At 34.8% G+C, this 17,504-nt stretch overlaps 1 protein-coding gene across 1 annotated transcript in view; it reads right to left on the bottom strand.

Moving 5' to 3' along the window:
* Positions 1-2,001: 2,001 nt before the first annotated feature.
* LOC132753077 (uncharacterized) overlaps positions 2,002-17,504 on the bottom strand; it is a 30,638-nt gene continuing 15,135 nt past the window's right edge. Inside the window, exons 2-6 of the mRNA XM_060743487.1 lie at positions 8,512-9,048; positions 6,040-6,153; positions 5,376-5,602; positions 4,192-4,339; positions 2,002-3,883 (exon numbers count right to left, since the gene is read on the bottom strand). Of these exons, the coding sequence (XP_060599470.1) occupies positions 3,840-3,883; positions 4,192-4,339; positions 5,376-5,602; positions 6,040-6,153; positions 8,512-9,048 (1,070 nt within the window). The 3' untranslated portion in view covers positions 2,002-3,839. The remainder of the gene's footprint in view (positions 3,884-4,191; positions 4,340-5,375; positions 5,603-6,039; positions 6,154-8,511; positions 9,049-17,504) is intronic.

Consider the following 17,504-nt stretch of genomic DNA (forward strand, 5'->3'; position numbering starts at 1 on the left):
TTAAAAGAATTTTTGTTAAGTTTTTACTATATGCATATAGGGAAAATCAATGACCCCCTGGGGCTGGGCCAAATTTGACCCCAGGGCTTTTATTTGAACAAACTTGGTAGACATCCATTAGAACATGTTTCCTGCCAAATATCTAAGCTCTAGCTCTTTCGGTTTTTTAGAAGGAGATTTTTTTAAGTTTTTACTATATGCATATAGGGAAAATCAATGACCCCCTGGGGCGGGGCCAATTTTGACCCCAGGGTTTTTATTTGAACAATCTTGGTAGACACTTATTAGAAGATGTTTCATGCTTAATATCTTAGGTCTAGCTCTTTGGGTTCTTTAAAAGAAGATTTTTGTAAGTTTTTACTATATGCATATAGGGAAAATCAATGACTCCCTGGGGCGGGGCCAATTTCGACCCCCAGGGCTTTTATTTGAACAAACTTGGTAGACATCCATTAGAACATGTTTCATGCCAAATATCTAAGCTCTAGCTCTTTGGGTTTTTTAGAAGAAGATTTTTTTAAAGTTTTTACTATATGCATATGAGGAAAATCAATGACCCCCTGGGGCCGGGGCCAATTTTGACCCCAGGGCTTTTATTTGAACAATCTTGGTAGACACTCATTAGAACATGTTTCATGCTTAATATCTTAGGTCTAGCTCTTTGGGTTCTTTAAAAGAAGATTTTTTTAAGTTTTTACTATATGCATATAGGGAAAATCAATGACCCCCTGGGGCGGGGCCAATTTTGACCCCAGGGCTTTTATTTGAACAATCTTGGTAGACACTCACTAGAAGATGTTTCATGCCAAATATCTAAGCTCTAGCTCTTTGGGTTTTCTAGAAGAAGATGTTTAAATTTTTTTCTTTTGGTTGCCATGGCAACCAGAGTTCTGCATGGAATGGAATTCTTTGAACAACTTTGTTAAGGCTTCACACAAGGAACATCCCTATGAAGTTTCATTATGATCTGCTATATGGTTTCAGAGGAGATGTCGTTTGAAAAGTGTGAACGGACAATGGACGACGTACGACAGACGACGGACGAAGAGTGATCCTAATAGCTCACCCTGAGCATATGCTCAGGTGAGCTTAAAACAAAATAAATGTTCCGTAACAACATACTGATAATGAAGGTGTTATTTCAAGTTGGGTTTCAACCGTTTAGAAATGGCATAATGGAAATAATTATAAGTTTTGGATATTTTTAAAGAGAAACAAAATAATATATTCAAGCAATGGTGGTTGAGAACAATGTACACGAACAGAATTAGTGAATGTACATGACAAGGTCATCAATAACTAGCATAGCAACTTTTATTATAATCAACCAACCCTTTAAGAGCTACCAATTTCAGATTGCACAACAAACATTTCAAAATGCACAAAGTGAACAATGCTTGTTCACAAGATAGAAAAACATGAGGAAACAAATATCTAAATTTATATCCCAAATAAAGCTGTTTAAACACAGGTGTGTAAATGCTGCATAGATTTAATTAACTTATATCATTACTTTACTATAACATGCATACTAAATTTTGGTTATAAATCACACTCAATAAATATTGCATAGGTTTTCACTTTTAATCGGATGAATAAAATAGTCCAGTGACTGTTAGGTTTTGTGGATTAAATACACACAGTTTTCTACACAATGATAGCTATTTATCTAGTTAGATGAATATCCTTATGGTATGAAAGAACTATTTCTAAACAAGCAATTATCATAGTATTGCAAGCAATCCATAAGTCCCCTACCGGTAAGAGCCCAAGCAACATTCTGAAGGGCCATTGGCCATTCACTTATGTTCCTATTTTAAGTAAATTTGTTGAAAAAGTTCTTTAAAAGTGATCACAGGAAACAGTTTTTATGTACAGACAGACGGACTGAAGGACACTCTAAAGTTATTTTTTAAACATCCCTGTTATCAAACTATAACATTTTTAAAATCCTATCATGATTGAAGAAGTTGGATTAAAAAATATTAATTTCTCAAAAAAAAAGTCCAAGTTCAAAAGGGGCATAATTCTGGAAATAGTCTTGCTAGAGTATTGAACACTCACAAATGTTGAGTGATAATAAGAAACATTTATATGAAGTATGAAGTAGATACATTCAGAAAAAGAAGTTATTAAAAAAAAAAAACAATGTTTTTTTCATGAAAATTTTAAGTTCAAGGGAGGTAATTCTGATAAATTTTGTGCTAGAGTTGTAAACCTTGTCACATATGATGTGGTTGACGACAAGCAACTTATATTTAAAGTTTGAAGAAAATACCTTAAGAAATAAAGAACTTATAGTGAAAAAACTTAAAAACTAGAATCAGAAATCTTGAAATTCAGTCTATTTGTTGCCATAGCAACCAGAATTTTCAACATAGGAAGATAAGAAAAGGATGTGCATAATTTCCATACTGCCATCTACCCATATGTCAAGTTTCATAAACAAATTTTCAGTACTTTTTGTGTTATCACTGGATCCAGGTTATGTGTAAAATTTGCCATATTTTCTGTCTATTTGTTGCCATAGCAACCAGAATTTTCAACATAAGAAGAAAAGAAAAAGACGTGCATAATCTCCATACTGCCATCTATCCATATATCAAGTTTCATAAAAATATTTTCAGTACTTTTTGCGTTATCGCGGGATCCAGATTATGTGTAAAATTTGCCATATTTTCAGTCTATTTGTTGCCATAGCAACCAGAATTTTCAACATAGGAAGAAAAGAAAAAGACGTGCATAACCTCCATACTGCCATCTATCCATATATCAAGTTTCATTAAAATATTTTCAGTACTTTTTGCGTTATCACGGGATCCAGTTTTGTGGACGGACGGACTGACGGACGGACAGACGGACGGACAGACGGACAGACGGACGGAGGGTAAACCTAAAGTCCCCTCCGGTAAACCGGTAGGGGACTAATTAGAATTGCACATTATAATTTCTTTGTAAATAACCTAGGACATCAGGCAGTAGAAATCCATTTATATTCGTGTGGCAAGACTCTAAAATATCCAATATGCTTGACAGTATTGTGAATAAACGGATTGCAGCTGGTGCTAATAAATATCTTGGATTATATTCTAATAAAATTAAAGCATTTGAAAGTGCACAAAATGGGCACGATATAATATAAGAACGAGACAGAAATAAAGAAAGAATGTAAAATTTAATATAAGAACGAGACAGAAATAAAGAAAAATGTAAAATATAACATAAGAACGAGACAGAAATAAAGAATGAATGTAAAATATAACATAAGAACAAGACAGAAAAAAATGTAAAGTTGTAAACATAGATTTCATTAAAACGAAACGGAAATCATCTGTAGTAGTTCACTCATGCTGTGATTTGATCACTATCAGTTATTGAGACAACTATACATTGTATTAGTACAGAACTATTTCTGTCAGTCCCTGCGTCTTGTAAAGGTGAAAGTGTCGGTGTCAGACATCTGAGGTAACAAACGATATTTTCAACACCTTTCATCAGAACCTTTCAAAATATAAGCGAAAGAAAAAAAATAATAATCATAATGCAAACTTAATTCATGGGTTTGCGACCAGCATGGATTCAGACCAGCCTGCGCATCCGCGCAGTCTGATCAGGATACATGCTGTTCGCTTACAAACCCTTAACAAGTAGAGAAACTGGCACGAATCCTGATCAGACTGCGCGGATGCACAGACTGGACTTGATTCATGCTGGTTGCAAACCCATTATGTTGGTTTTGTCGTGACGCGGCTCAAATGTATCTATGATATGTAAGAGTTTTAAAAGACATTTTGATATCCTTAAAGTTTCATAATAAGTCTCTTTCATCTCCTCATATCTTAGTGATGCACGGGTTTGTATTGTACTTTATCACCAAGGAGATCTGAAGCGAAAAGTAAAACAACTTATAAACAAAATTATTATACTTTATCTTTCAACGTATTTATACTAAATATAACGCACTACTAAATTATTGGCAGTAGGCAAACTCTGAAAATCAGATTGATTCTGTTGGGAAAGATGTAATGTAAATAATATTATTATTGTTATTCCTTTTGTTAATATATATTTGTTTTACAAATTATACAAATATGTCATTTGAAGTAAAATATTAAGAAATCTGGTTAATATAACAATATTGATTACATCATTATTACTGAAAGAAATGTTGTATTTCATGAAAATACTCACTTAATTCTAATTCTCTATTGTTGGCAAAGTCTAATACAATTTTGTCTTCCTCATTTTCGGACACTTTATCTAATTTGTCAACTTTCTTAGCAGTAGTTTCTTCATCTTCAACAGTTTCTTCAATGAAAGGTAGATCTATATCCTCTTCCTGTAAAACCGATATAATTTTTAAACAAATATTTTAGTTTAATAATATTCTATTGCAACTATATAATACATATAAAATGTAATGTATGTAAAATATGAATACCATGTACATATAAGTATTGTTTAAATGGGTTTGGCTACAAGATATGACAACAATAGCAATAGCCCTTTAGCAACAGCCCTTCCAACAAAGTCTAATTTTAATAATATATATTTTCCGGATAGATAAAAATATATAAAAACAAGTTTGCATGAACTTATTTGTTTAAATTGAATTGTAAATTTCATCAACTGGAACAATTTTTTTTTACATTTTTATCATTTTTACCAAGCCGGTGAGGAATATGAAATAAAGAACCAGGTTAAATTTTTTTCAAACAACCTTTAAAGTGGATTGGTCTGCAATAGGCACATTTTCAATATGTATTTCAAAAATAAATTAAAACAATAGAAATGTATCATTTGGATGTTCTTACAAAATATTTATTGAAAGAAACATCTTGATTCAGTTCTTTATGATTTAGGACAGGCCTCTTGGTTCTTTTACATGCCCAGTGTAATTAGCACTGATACATGCGAGGATTACCTGGATTTCTTAACAGTACACTTCTAGGTAGGTTGGAAACACTGAAAGTGTCTCTGGAAAATCCCAAGGGTGCTACCCAGGATCGAACCCGGGACCACAGGAGTGACATTCAGTGGTCTAACCAACTGAGCTATCAATTTTTCATATTACATGCCTTGCCATTATGAACCAATTCACTTTAATTTGAATATCAACGAATCGGAAATACTACTGAATGGAAGTTTTACATACCAGAACCTCCAATTCAGGACAGGGTATAAATCATGTAAATAGGACAAACAAATGCTAACAAAGCAAACCATCGATAAAACGCTTGCAGTGAAAGCATCTACTTAATGCAAAGTGCAAATTACGCTGGAATTGTTTGCAAGTGAATTAAAAATTACAATACAATATTAGTGTATAATGAGTAACAAATACATTTCAACAAATCTGCAAATTGATTACTTACCGTTTCTGACACAGGAACTGGAAATTTGTCATTAATATGCAGCATAATGTTTTCAGAATTGGTTGATTTACTTTGATGTTTTCGACACCTTTTGAACAAGAAGTACATCAGCAGCATTAAAACAAAAACAGTGATTGCTCCAACGATCCCCAGGATGACCACAGTTTTATTATCTTCTAATACCTGTTCAACACCAACAGTGTGTTCACTTTCTCCGCCATTTACAACTGAATGAAGAGCATTTTTGTAATGTACGTTATGGTGACAACATTATATTCTGATATGGAAACAATATGCCTTTGTCTTGAATTTTGTACTAAAAGTTTTAAAATCCATTTAATTGAATTATCAATACCATTTTTATAACACCTATATAAAATACAATAAAATCAGTTACAAGTATTCTAAACATAAAACACGAAAACAAATAATTCACATGTACTCAAGGAATTAAGCAGTTGGTGTAGTAATTTGTATAAGATAAGAATAAATTGAAGAATTGAAGAAGTAAGGAACTTTAATCAAGTTGACTGTCTACCTGGCCCGACGTCATAATTATATTCATGAAAAAACTTAAACTTAAGATCTTGGGCTATACGACTGAAACATTGTTTTTAAACAAAATTATATAGTATTTACTTATCAATAAATATTTATGACTCACATGTACAATGAATGGAGCAGGTATCTGTATTTTGTAGACAGTAAGGCGTACAGTTTCTACACTTGTTTCCTTTTCCCAAACTGAATTCATCAGTGTCGCAGTATTTGCCTGAATCTTAAATAAACAAAGTAACTATTGTAATACAAAGTCTGACAGGAATGAAAAAAGCGGAAATTGTGTTTTGTTTGGTTTGGTTTTGGTGTTTCTGTTGTGTGTTGTTTTGTGTGTGTGCGTGTGTTGTTTTTGGGCATTTTTTGGTTATTTTTTAGTAGTGATATTTCTGTTGTAAGACTATACTTTCAGTGCAAGACACATACTTGAACGCCAATTCAGATTTCTTTGTATAAGTTTACCAATAGGTGTGTCCTATAATCATATATCTATAAATACTGTGTATGTAATAGTAAGCCGCTTATAAACAAGAAAAATATTACATACATTCGTATGTAATATAGGTACGATTGCATACTTCTTTTTGTGAAGACTTTATGTTTGCTGAATTAAAGGTGTAATGTAAAATGAACAAACATGTCATGAGATATTTTATATCTTTAAACATTTTCATGGAATGTAATTAATGTATCATCATATTAAAGTTGCATGCCTTCAGATGAGAAAAATGATTTCAAGGAAATCAAAATATGAAAAGAAAATTCACGGTCAATTGACTGCTTTGAAGCATAATCACAAAATAAAATTACAGGAAATTAAAAAACCTTTTTAATACACTTAAGGTAGAATTTCATTGTAAATCATATATAATCAGTTCAATAAAAACAAACGCTTTTCTTAAGCTTTCGACGTTTAGTCTTCTTCAGAAAAAATTGACGTTTATAACATAACAAATGACAATTTTTTTTTATTGTAAATCATAGTCACAGATTTGAGATATGATTATTTATTCATATTAACATCATTATTGGTTATATATTGATTAAAAAACCGAAAGACACAGTTTGTAAATATTTATTACAATAAAATATGAAAAAGGTATTTTCCATCCTATGCGACGCGCCGAGGTTAGCTATAATTAAAATTCCCGCGCAAAGTCGCGGTGGTGCTTGGGATAATCACTTGATACTGTAAATGGCAGCCATTTTAAGATACAAAAATGCCTGGCCCTCCTCGGACAGTTTATCCTGCCGAAAAGATATGAAAAAATACTTGCAATTCAAAGTTTGTTTGCTACATAAAGAGTATCGATTTACTCTTTGCACACTTTTTCTCTGCCTGATTGTAATAATATTGATGTGTTTTCATTGGCTTAAACCATCACGTTATCAATACACTTAAAGGTGTGAACTAATTTCGTGTTCATTAAAATTATTCCGTTAATAGACATATCACAATCTTATTTACAAATGAATTGATAAAACAACAATCCCAGAAGCATTTAAGATAATAACAATCATTGGAAAAAAATAAATGCATATAAATTGTAAATTTGTGTATGACAACTCATCCCCTAAACAAAACATAATAGACTCAACCAAAACAAGCGCCTGCTTCTTCACCTCACTATGTAGTTGCATGACCATGATTAGCAATAATAGCAAACCAAATCTAAGAGATAACCCTATTGTAAAAATAATACTATGACCACAGCAGATTTCGTACAGAAAATAAATAAACGATTTAAACATCTCAAAAGGAGATAAACGTCACATGTATAAGCTTGAAGAATGTTCATCTTTAAATGTCAAATTTCTTACCAGAGACTCTAACCCTAATACTTCAATTTAACAAATTGTCTACTGAGATTCGGTCATGTCCCTTTAATGTGTTTGATGGGACCATAGTAATGCTTTTACTCATAATAATGAAACATATGTTTTAAAGCTTAAACGAGAACGTCCTACTTTCAGTACAACAGAAACGAATGCATTCGATGCATATTATGCGAACACTATGCCAGTCAGCGGTTCTTACCACTGCACCAATGATTTATTGAAATACTGACTTTACCTAAAATGGTTAAAAATCTAAATATTTAACGGTTATTGACCGATATCTCTAAACGAAGATATGATTGACCAGTTCGATAGCAGACTGTCTTGAAAAGAAATATAACTATGATATTATTTCCATACTGATGGATGTGGGAACCCAAGAATATTAATTCTAACCTAAGAACCTAAGAATATTAATGTTATTTTTTCCCTAATTAACATAATTACTAACATTTCAAAATATCTCTTAAAATAAAATCCAAATGACATTTAAAATGTTCATATTTTAACATTTTTGCTCTGAAAACAGACTGCAAACGTGATATACCTTCTTTTATCAAACCACGGACTTCTTTCATTCGGCTTCTTACTAGGAGGTTTTTAGGATCAAATTTGAAATTTTATTTCATTTCTTTTTTCATTTTAGCATCTGAAGGCGTGTTGCTTTAGTCCTAAATTATTCATTTCAGTTTATTTCATCTTTTGCTTAACATTTGGCATAAGAACATTTTAAGAAACTTACCGCAGGCTATCCGCTCCGTAATATTTTTAGTAACTTCTTCTAGATCATCAGCGTTCCCAACTTGATATATATAATCGTATCTGCTTGCAACAGACTTGAATATTTCCGGTATGGCCAATCCAAACACCACAACAAATGTCTTTTTCTTTTTAAGAAACTGCGAGACGGTATCTAATTTTGTTTTATCACTAAATAATAAAACAACAAATTCCGCCATACTTTTGTATTTGTTTACAGAAAATCTAGACTCCAACTCATTGTCTATGGCAGCAGACGTTATGGTATTACTGAACTTTGTTGTTGTCTCTGCATAGTTTGCAAAGCTGATATTTCTAATCCAGCTAGAATTGTCACTTGTTTTGTGTAATGAGATTATCTCTGTTACTGTATTACTAAGAAGATTTACATGAACTGTAGAGTCTTCGAGAAGATACGATGTAATATCTCTCACCAAGTACTCCGACTGATTTCTTTGGGTCACACTCATGCTCGGTATATTGCTGAAAACAACCATATTTACCGGCTCAAGAACGCATCCTGAAAAATGTAGAAATAAGTCTTTAAGTCACTGTTCTATATTGATAAATATCGAAATAGACTTTAGTTGTTGATAAGCTCCGCCTTTACAGCATGCTACATGTAACATCACTTGTGTATTAAATCTTAGAATATTAAGACGTACTCTCGTTGTCTCTTTCTAGTTAAAATTATATAGTAGTATAGACCTTTTTACAATACAATTTTTCCATAGTAACGAATGTTGCATTTCGCGCATGCGTATTCTGATTAGGGCAAAAACGCTGACTACAATTTATCATATTTAAAGGCTTTTATAGACGTGATTTCAAGTTATGTCACCCAGAAAACAGTTATTTTGGGATAACATAAAACAGTCAGTACCTAAAACGTAAATTTATCTTTAACAGATATACCGTGTTATAAACTATAGACCGATAATTCAATGAAGAAAGCACATGCATAAAAGTCCTCTTTTTAATATATCATTAGACGAATTTTCCATCAGAAGTTTTAAATTGAAACAGCAGGGTGTGAAAGATTAAATTTTATTATCCCTGTATTACATATTATTGCACAATTTGTATTGAATTAGTGGTTTGGCAAGGCGGTAATTAAGTGCCAAACAGATTGACATGTGAGCGGTTGTTTTTACAATATCATTCAAACGGGACGTTTTAGTACCACCACATTGTCAATCACGCAAAATTATTAAAATCGTAATTTAAGTAACTTTTTGTTCAAATACCAATCTCATCAATGTTTATTGATTTTGTGAAGTGACAAATAGTGTGACGTGCATTTTTACATGTGTTGCCAGGAACCGGATGGTAAGAAGAGTGTTATTTCACTACCCATCTTAATTTCTCATTTTTTTTAAATAATGTAAAAAATTTATGCCACTTATTTTCTTTTTTTTTTGTCTTGCATTATCAGATAAAGGATAAAATAAGGTAAACTGAAAACTTAAAATGCATTATCAAGTGTTTTTCAGAACTTTTTCAGAATGATAATTAACCTCGACTTCATATATTAATAATTTTCTTCAGTTGTTATATAAACTACTTCAACAACAAAAAGTTGACCTCTTATATATTTCTTAGATATATTTCCAAACTTTTTACAACAATATAAATGTCAGTACTAACGCAGGTTCGTGGTAGAAAAGGGATAATTCTTAAACAATCATCTTTTCCAGGGGCATGCCTTTTTATGGCGAATCTGGCCACAAAGCTATCAAGGTACATTTTATGTTTTTGTAAAAAAACTATTTCATATATATTTTTTCACTTTTTACCTTAAACTTACTCGGTATTATCTATGAACTCCTACTATATTTCTATGTTCGGCAATGCTCTTTTTGCCTTAAGCAGATTGCGCATGCGCGGGAAAATACTACTTCCGGTCGATTTTTCATAGCATCAGACCGTGTCGTAAAAAGGTCTATATAATTTACCTGCACATCACACTTGAGATAAAATATTCTTCTAATATACTTGTCACTAAAAACAAAACATTTAACAGTCACCGAGGGTATTGGATTGCTCTCCTAAGAAACGATGTAAACAAGAAATGTCGAACGAACTTGCCATAAATGGGAACATTGAAGTATTCAATTATGGAAAAAGAAAAATAATGAAGACTTTGCGATAAATAGTCTTCAAGATAATGAGACATTTAAGGTCACTGTGACCTTGACCTTTGACCTAGCACAAAATCAATAGGGCCACTTACTAGTTATGACTAATCAATATTAGAAATATGAAGACTTAGTGATGAATAGTTTTCAAGATAATAAACGAAAACTATTCTGACATTTAAGGCCCCTGTGCTCTAGTGACCCCAAAAGCAATACTGATCACCTGTTGGTTATGACCAATCACTATGCGAAATATAAAGAATTTGTGATATTTATCTTTTAAGATAATGAGTTGAATTCCTCTACCATTCTACCATTCAAAGACCCTGTGACCTTGACCTTCGACCTGGTGTCCCCAAAATCAATAAATGTCTTCTACTAGTGTATGACCAATCAATATGTGAAATATGAAGACTTTGTGATAAATAGTAACCAAGATAATAAGCAAAAATCATATTAACATTCAAGGCCTCTGTGACCGTGACCTTTGGCCTAGTGACCCCAAAATCAATAAGGGGCATCTACTAGTTATGACCAATCAATATGTGAAATATGAAGACTTTGTGATGAATTGTAACCAAGATAATGAGCGGAAACCATTCTGACATTTAAGGCCCCTGTGACCGTGACCTTTGGCCTAGTGACCCCAATATCAAAAGGGGTCATCTACTAGTTATGACCAATCAATATGTGAAATATATAGACTTTGTGATAAACACTTTTCATGATAAATCAGCGGAAACCATTCAGACATTTAAGGCCCCTGTTACCTTGACCTTTGACTTAGTGACCCAAAAATCAATAGGGGTCATCTTCTAGCTATGTCTAATCACTATGTGAAATATAACGATTTTGTGATCATTCCTTTTCAAGATAATCAGCAGAAACCATGTTAACAGTTAAGGCCCCTGTGATCTTGACCTTTGACCTAGTGATACCAAAATCAATAGGGGTCATCTACTAGTTGTGGCCAATCACTATGTGAAATACGAAGACTTTGTGATCAATACCGTTCAAGATAATCAGCAGAAACCATTTTGACATTTAAGGCCCCTGTGACCTTGACCTTTGACTTAGTGACCCCAAAATGATTAGGGGTCATCTACTAGTTATGACCAATGTATATATGAAATATGAAGACTTTGTGATGAATACTTTTCAAGATAATCAGTGGAAACCATATGGACAGAAAGACAGACAGACCGACATTAGCAAAACAATATACCCCCTCTTCTTCGAAAGGGGGCATAACAAAAGAGCTTTGATGGCCCTGGATCGTACACCTTGGATACATAGCTAGATTTCAGCAGTGGTTAACTAAGTGACCTCAACGGTGGGGATATTTTTTACTCAAGGGCTTGACTTGCTATACCTTTTGATTAGGTACATAAGGCAAAGCTACATACAAAATACCTTAGAACTGGACATTGTTGTTTCACAAAAGAAACCATAAATGCATTTTCCTATACAAGTTTATACAAATTAAGTGACGAGGGGCGGGGGTCAATTTTCAATCCAAGGTCATAATTTATATAACTTTTTTGTGTGTACGAAGGTGATGCTACATGAGAATAAGCTTTGTGCACCGTACTCTCATTAAAGACGATTTTGATTTTTTTAATAATTTACAAGTCTTTGCTTTCTTCTATCTGGCTTCCGTTTTGACATGCACTAACATAGAGCGGAACGGGGAACCAAACACTAATCTTTCTATTAGAGTGCCAATTGTCCAGCATTAGACCATTGTAAATAAAAATTCAGTTATATAGTCAGTGTTTGAGCCTGTTGGTCTCTTTTTTATACATTTGATTTCAATCGTAAATATCAAGTTAAAATGTATTTAGGCCTACATTTCATGATGATCTTATCTTTCGGACCTGTTCGAGCTTTACTGTGGTAACTTACATATAAACGAGTATTTATTCTTATCACATAAACCGCGGCGCAGGAGTGTAATAAAGCCATTTAATAAAAACAATATTACACTAGTGTAATAACACTTTGACGTGACGTCATTTGCGCTATATAGAAACATAGCGTTAAAGCGCGCTAATGTTAGCGTTACATTATGGGCGCGTCATTGAAAAATTACTCATTTTAACAGTTTACTGTTCTTATTTTATGTATGTGATAAATAGAATATTATATTCGTGTAGATTCAACACTAAATTTATTGAACTCGTTGAATAAAAAAAATATTATGCTCGCCAAAGGCTCGCATAATATGATTTTATTCAACTCGTTCAATAAATTGAGTATTAAACTACACTCATTTAATATCCTATATATAGTCATATTTATACAGAAAAATACATAGTTTTTTCCTTGATTCCATGCAAAAATCTGACGATAGTATCACACGGTGAAAAAATAACACAGATAACTAGCATGCCCATAAGTTTCGTACTTGTATGTTGCATACTGTCTATAACAATATAAATAATACATAGAGGATATTGAATGTGTGCAAGTTCAACTCATCTGTAGAATTTTGAAATAAACTTAATATATGCATGGAAAAGGCTATTGAACAATGTGATAAAGTTATTTTAGTAGGTGATGTAAACGAAGACCAACTGAACTTAAATAATTACAAATTCAAAGATATTTTGTTATTAAACGATCTGCATAATCTAATTACAGAACCCACACGTGTAACTCAACTTTAATAGATCCCATAGCTATTTCCAATAATATCCACGTTTATGATATCATTCTGGCATATTTCATACACTGCGAGAAATAAGTGACCACTATGGAACTTATGTTTTTTATCAAATACATACATGAATAATTTAATACGTATAAAAGACGCGTAACTTGGATCTATAATCGTGCAGATTTTCAACGTTTAAATAACCTTACACAGTCAACAGACTGGTCTTTTTTATATAATGATTCCAATCAAAAGGCATGTGAATCTTTTACAGCACTACTTTTAGACCTAGCTAAAGAGTGTATTCCTATGCGTTTAGTAACAATTCGACCAAAAGATAAGCCCTGGTATGACTCGGAAATACGATGAACATCAAGACAACGTGACAGGAGTAAGAAACAAGAGGGCCATGATGGCCCTAGATCGCTCACCTGAATTATCAAACTCATCCAAACAATTACCTAGACAAGCATTCTGACCAAGTCTCATGACAGGTGAGTCAAAAATGTGACCACTACAGTGTTAACAAGGATTATCCATATTTGAGCAGTGCGACCTAGTTTTTTACCCAGGTGACACATATTCAAACTTGACCTAGAAATCATCAAAACAAACTTTCAGACCAATTTCCAGGAAACTTGGATCAAAACAGTAGCAACTAGAGTGTTAACAAGATTTTTCTATTTCTAGCTCCGGTGACCTAGTTTCACATGTGATTTCGAACTCATCCAAGCAATTACCTAGACAAGCATCCTGACCAAGTTTAATGATAATTGAGTCGAAAATGTGACCACTAGAATGTCAACAAGGTTTTCCCATATTTGGGCGGTGTGACCTAGTTTTTCATCCAAGATGACCCATGTTCGATCTTGACTTAGAAATCATCAAAACAAACTTTCAGACCAATTAACAGAATATTTGGATCACAACAGTAGCCACTAGAGTGTTAACAAGATTTTTCTATTTTTAGCTCCTGTGACCTAGTTTTTCATCCGAGATGTCCCATGTTCGATTTATTCCCAGCAATGACCTAGACAAGTTTCCTGACCAAGTTTGATGACAATTGAGTCAAAATTGTGACCACTAGAGTGTTAACAAGGTTTTTCTATTTTTACCTCCTGTGATCTAGTTTTTCATCCGAGATGACCCATGTTCGAACTCATCCGAGCTATCACCTAGCCAAGCATCTTGATCAAGTTTGATGATGATTGATGCAAAAATGTGACCGCTAGAGTGTTAACAAGGTTTTTCTATTTTTAGCTCCGGTGACCTACTTTTTCATCCGAGATGACCCATGTTCAAACTCATCCGAGCTATCACCTAGACAAACATCTTAACCAAGTTTGATGATGACTGATGCAAAAATGTGACCGCTAGAGTGTTAACAAGGTTTTTCTATTTTTAGCTCCGGTGACCTACTTTTTCATCCGAGATGACCCATGTTCGAACTCATCCGAGCTATCACCTAGACAAGCATCTTGACCAAGTTTGATGATGATTGATGCATAAATGTGACCGCTAGAGTGTTAACAAGGTTTTTCTATTTTTAGCTCCGGTCACCTACTTTTTCATCCGAGATGACCCATGTTCGAACTCATCCGAGCTATCAACTAGATAAGCATCCTGACAAAGTTTGGTGATGATTGATGCAAAAATGTGACCGCTAGAGTGTTAACAAGGTTTTTCTATTTATAGCTCCGGTGACCTAGTTTTTCATCAGAGATGACCCATATTCGAACTCATCCGAGATATTATCTAAACAAGCATCCTGACAAAGTTTGATGATGATTGGGTCAAAAATGTGACCACTAGAGTGTTAACAAGATTTTTCTATTTTTAGCTCCTTTGACCTAGTTTTTCATCAGAGATGACCCATGTTCGAACTCATCCAAGCAATTGACTAGACAAGAATTCTGACCGAGTTTGATGATGATGGGTTCAAAAGTGTGACCACTAGAGTGTTCACAAGGTTTTTCTATTTATAGGTCCTGTGACCTACTTTTTCATCCGAGATGACCCATGTTCGAACTCATCCGAGCTATCACTTAGACAAACATACTGACCAAGTTTGATGATGATTGGGTCAAAAATGTGACCTCTAGAGTGTTCACAAGGTTTTTCTATTTTTAGCTCTTGTGACCTAGTTTTTCTTCCGAGGTGAGCCATGTTCAAACTCAATCGAGCTTTCAACTAGATAAGCATCCTGACCAAGTTTGATGATGATTGAGGCAAAAATGCGACCGCTAGAGTGTTCACAAGCAATTGTGGACGGACGACGGACATTCATCATCTTCAGTAATCGCCTCACTCTTCATAGAGCATAATCGCGATGAAATTAAAACTATGTACATGCGCAGCAATTTGTTTCCTCTTTACAGTTAAAAATTGTCTATTTACATCTTTTTAAAATCTGGTAAAAACTGGCAATGTGTCTAGTTGGTGGTTGTGTGTTTTGTCAGCGCCGACTTGAACCCCTCCAAGGTTGGTTTCTCAACAACTTGTATGGGTAGGCGATTCCAGAGGATGATGGTGGCCGGAAAGAAGCTGTTCTGGTACACAGATTTCTTACAAGTGAGCTGGCTGAGTTGTTGTTGGTTGCCTCTTGATGTTCTTGCATTACGTAGTGGGGGATCTGGTGTGACGTCTACAAGGTCATGCTTGATCTTGTAGAGCATGGTGACTCTTGCCATGTCTCTTCTCTTCTGTAGAGTGGTCCAGTGTAGTGAATTTACCATCTCTGTGACACTGCTCTGGCGTGAGTAGTCATTCTTGACAAACCGTGCTGCTCTTCTTTGTACCATCTCTAGTTGGTTGATGTGGCTGTCAGCAGAAGGTGACCATACAGAGGAGGCATACTCAACGCTTGGCCGTACGTAGGTGTTGTAGGCTTTGGCTTTGGCATCTAGTGGGCTTGACCGGATGTTTCGGCGCAGGAAAGCTAGGGTTGAGTTGGCTTTTTTCGTTATATTGTCGATGTGGCATTTCCAAGATAGGTCTGGTGTGATGGTGACTCCAAGATACTTGGCCTGGTTGGTTACGTTGAGGGTTGTCTGGTGTATTGTGTATGGGAAGATAATGGGGTTCCTCTTGGTGGTAATTCGGATGACCTCACATTTGGCAGCATTGAACTCCATTTGCCATTCCTTCTCCCAGACTTGGAGACTGTCAAGGTCGTCTTGTAGGGCACGGGCATCTTCCTGGCTCTTGATCGTCCTATCGAGGAGACAGTCATCAGCAAACATGCCAGTCCTCGACTTTACCCTAGAGGGTAGGTCGTTGATGAAAGCAAGGAAGAGCAGAGGACCTAAGACGCTTCCCTGGGGCACTCCGGATGTGACAGGGGATGTGTGGGAGTGTGAGCCTTCCAGGACCACGCGCTGCGTTCTGCCAAAGAGGAATCCTTGGACCCATTTTAATGTGTTGCCTCTGACCCCATAATTGTCTAGTTTCATCAGCAGTCGTGTGTGTGAGACCTTGTCGAATGCTTTGCTGAAATCGAGCAGGATAGCATCTATTTGTTCATTTTTGTCAAGTCCTTTGACAAGGTTGTTCACAGTGGTGAGTAGCTGTGATTCACAGGAGCGACGGCGTCGGAAGCCATGCTGGGAGTCAGACAGTATGTTGTTGTTGTCGAAATGAGCCATGATGTTGCTAAAGATGATATGTTCCAGGATCTTACAGGAGATTGAAGTGAGAGAGATAGGTCTGTAGTTGGATGGTGTAGATCTGTTTCCTTTCTTGAAGATTGGGGAGACATCAGCTGTTTTCCAGTCAGCTGGGAGTGTACCACTGTCTAGAGAAAGCTGGTAGATTCTGGTCATGCCTGGGGCAAGTTCCTTGGCACAGAGTTTGAGGAGTCTGGTGGGAACTTTATCTGGGCCTGCAGCTTTGTGTGGTTTAAGTCCAAGGAGAAGCTTGAGGACACCCTTCTCTGTCACAGTAATGTGGCTCATATCTGAGATATGGCGTTTTGGAAGTTGTGGCGGGTCTGAGTCATCTTCCTTAGTGAAGACAGAGGTGAACTGATCATTAAGTATGTCAGCTTTCTGTTTACTTCCACTGAAGGTTATCCCGTCTTTCTTCAAAGGTGCTACTCCAAAGTTTTCTTTTTTCCTTGATTTGATATACTGCCAGAAGACTTTGGGGTTTTCATGGTCCTCACTCAGCATTGAGGCAACATGG

This window comes from Ruditapes philippinarum, unplaced genomic scaffold, assembly GCF_026571515.1.
Source record: "Ruditapes philippinarum isolate M1 unplaced genomic scaffold, ASM2657151v2 ctg5592_1_1_1_1, whole genome shotgun sequence".
NCBI classification, from domain to species: domain Eukaryota; kingdom Metazoa; phylum Mollusca; class Bivalvia; order Venerida; family Veneridae; genus Ruditapes; species Ruditapes philippinarum.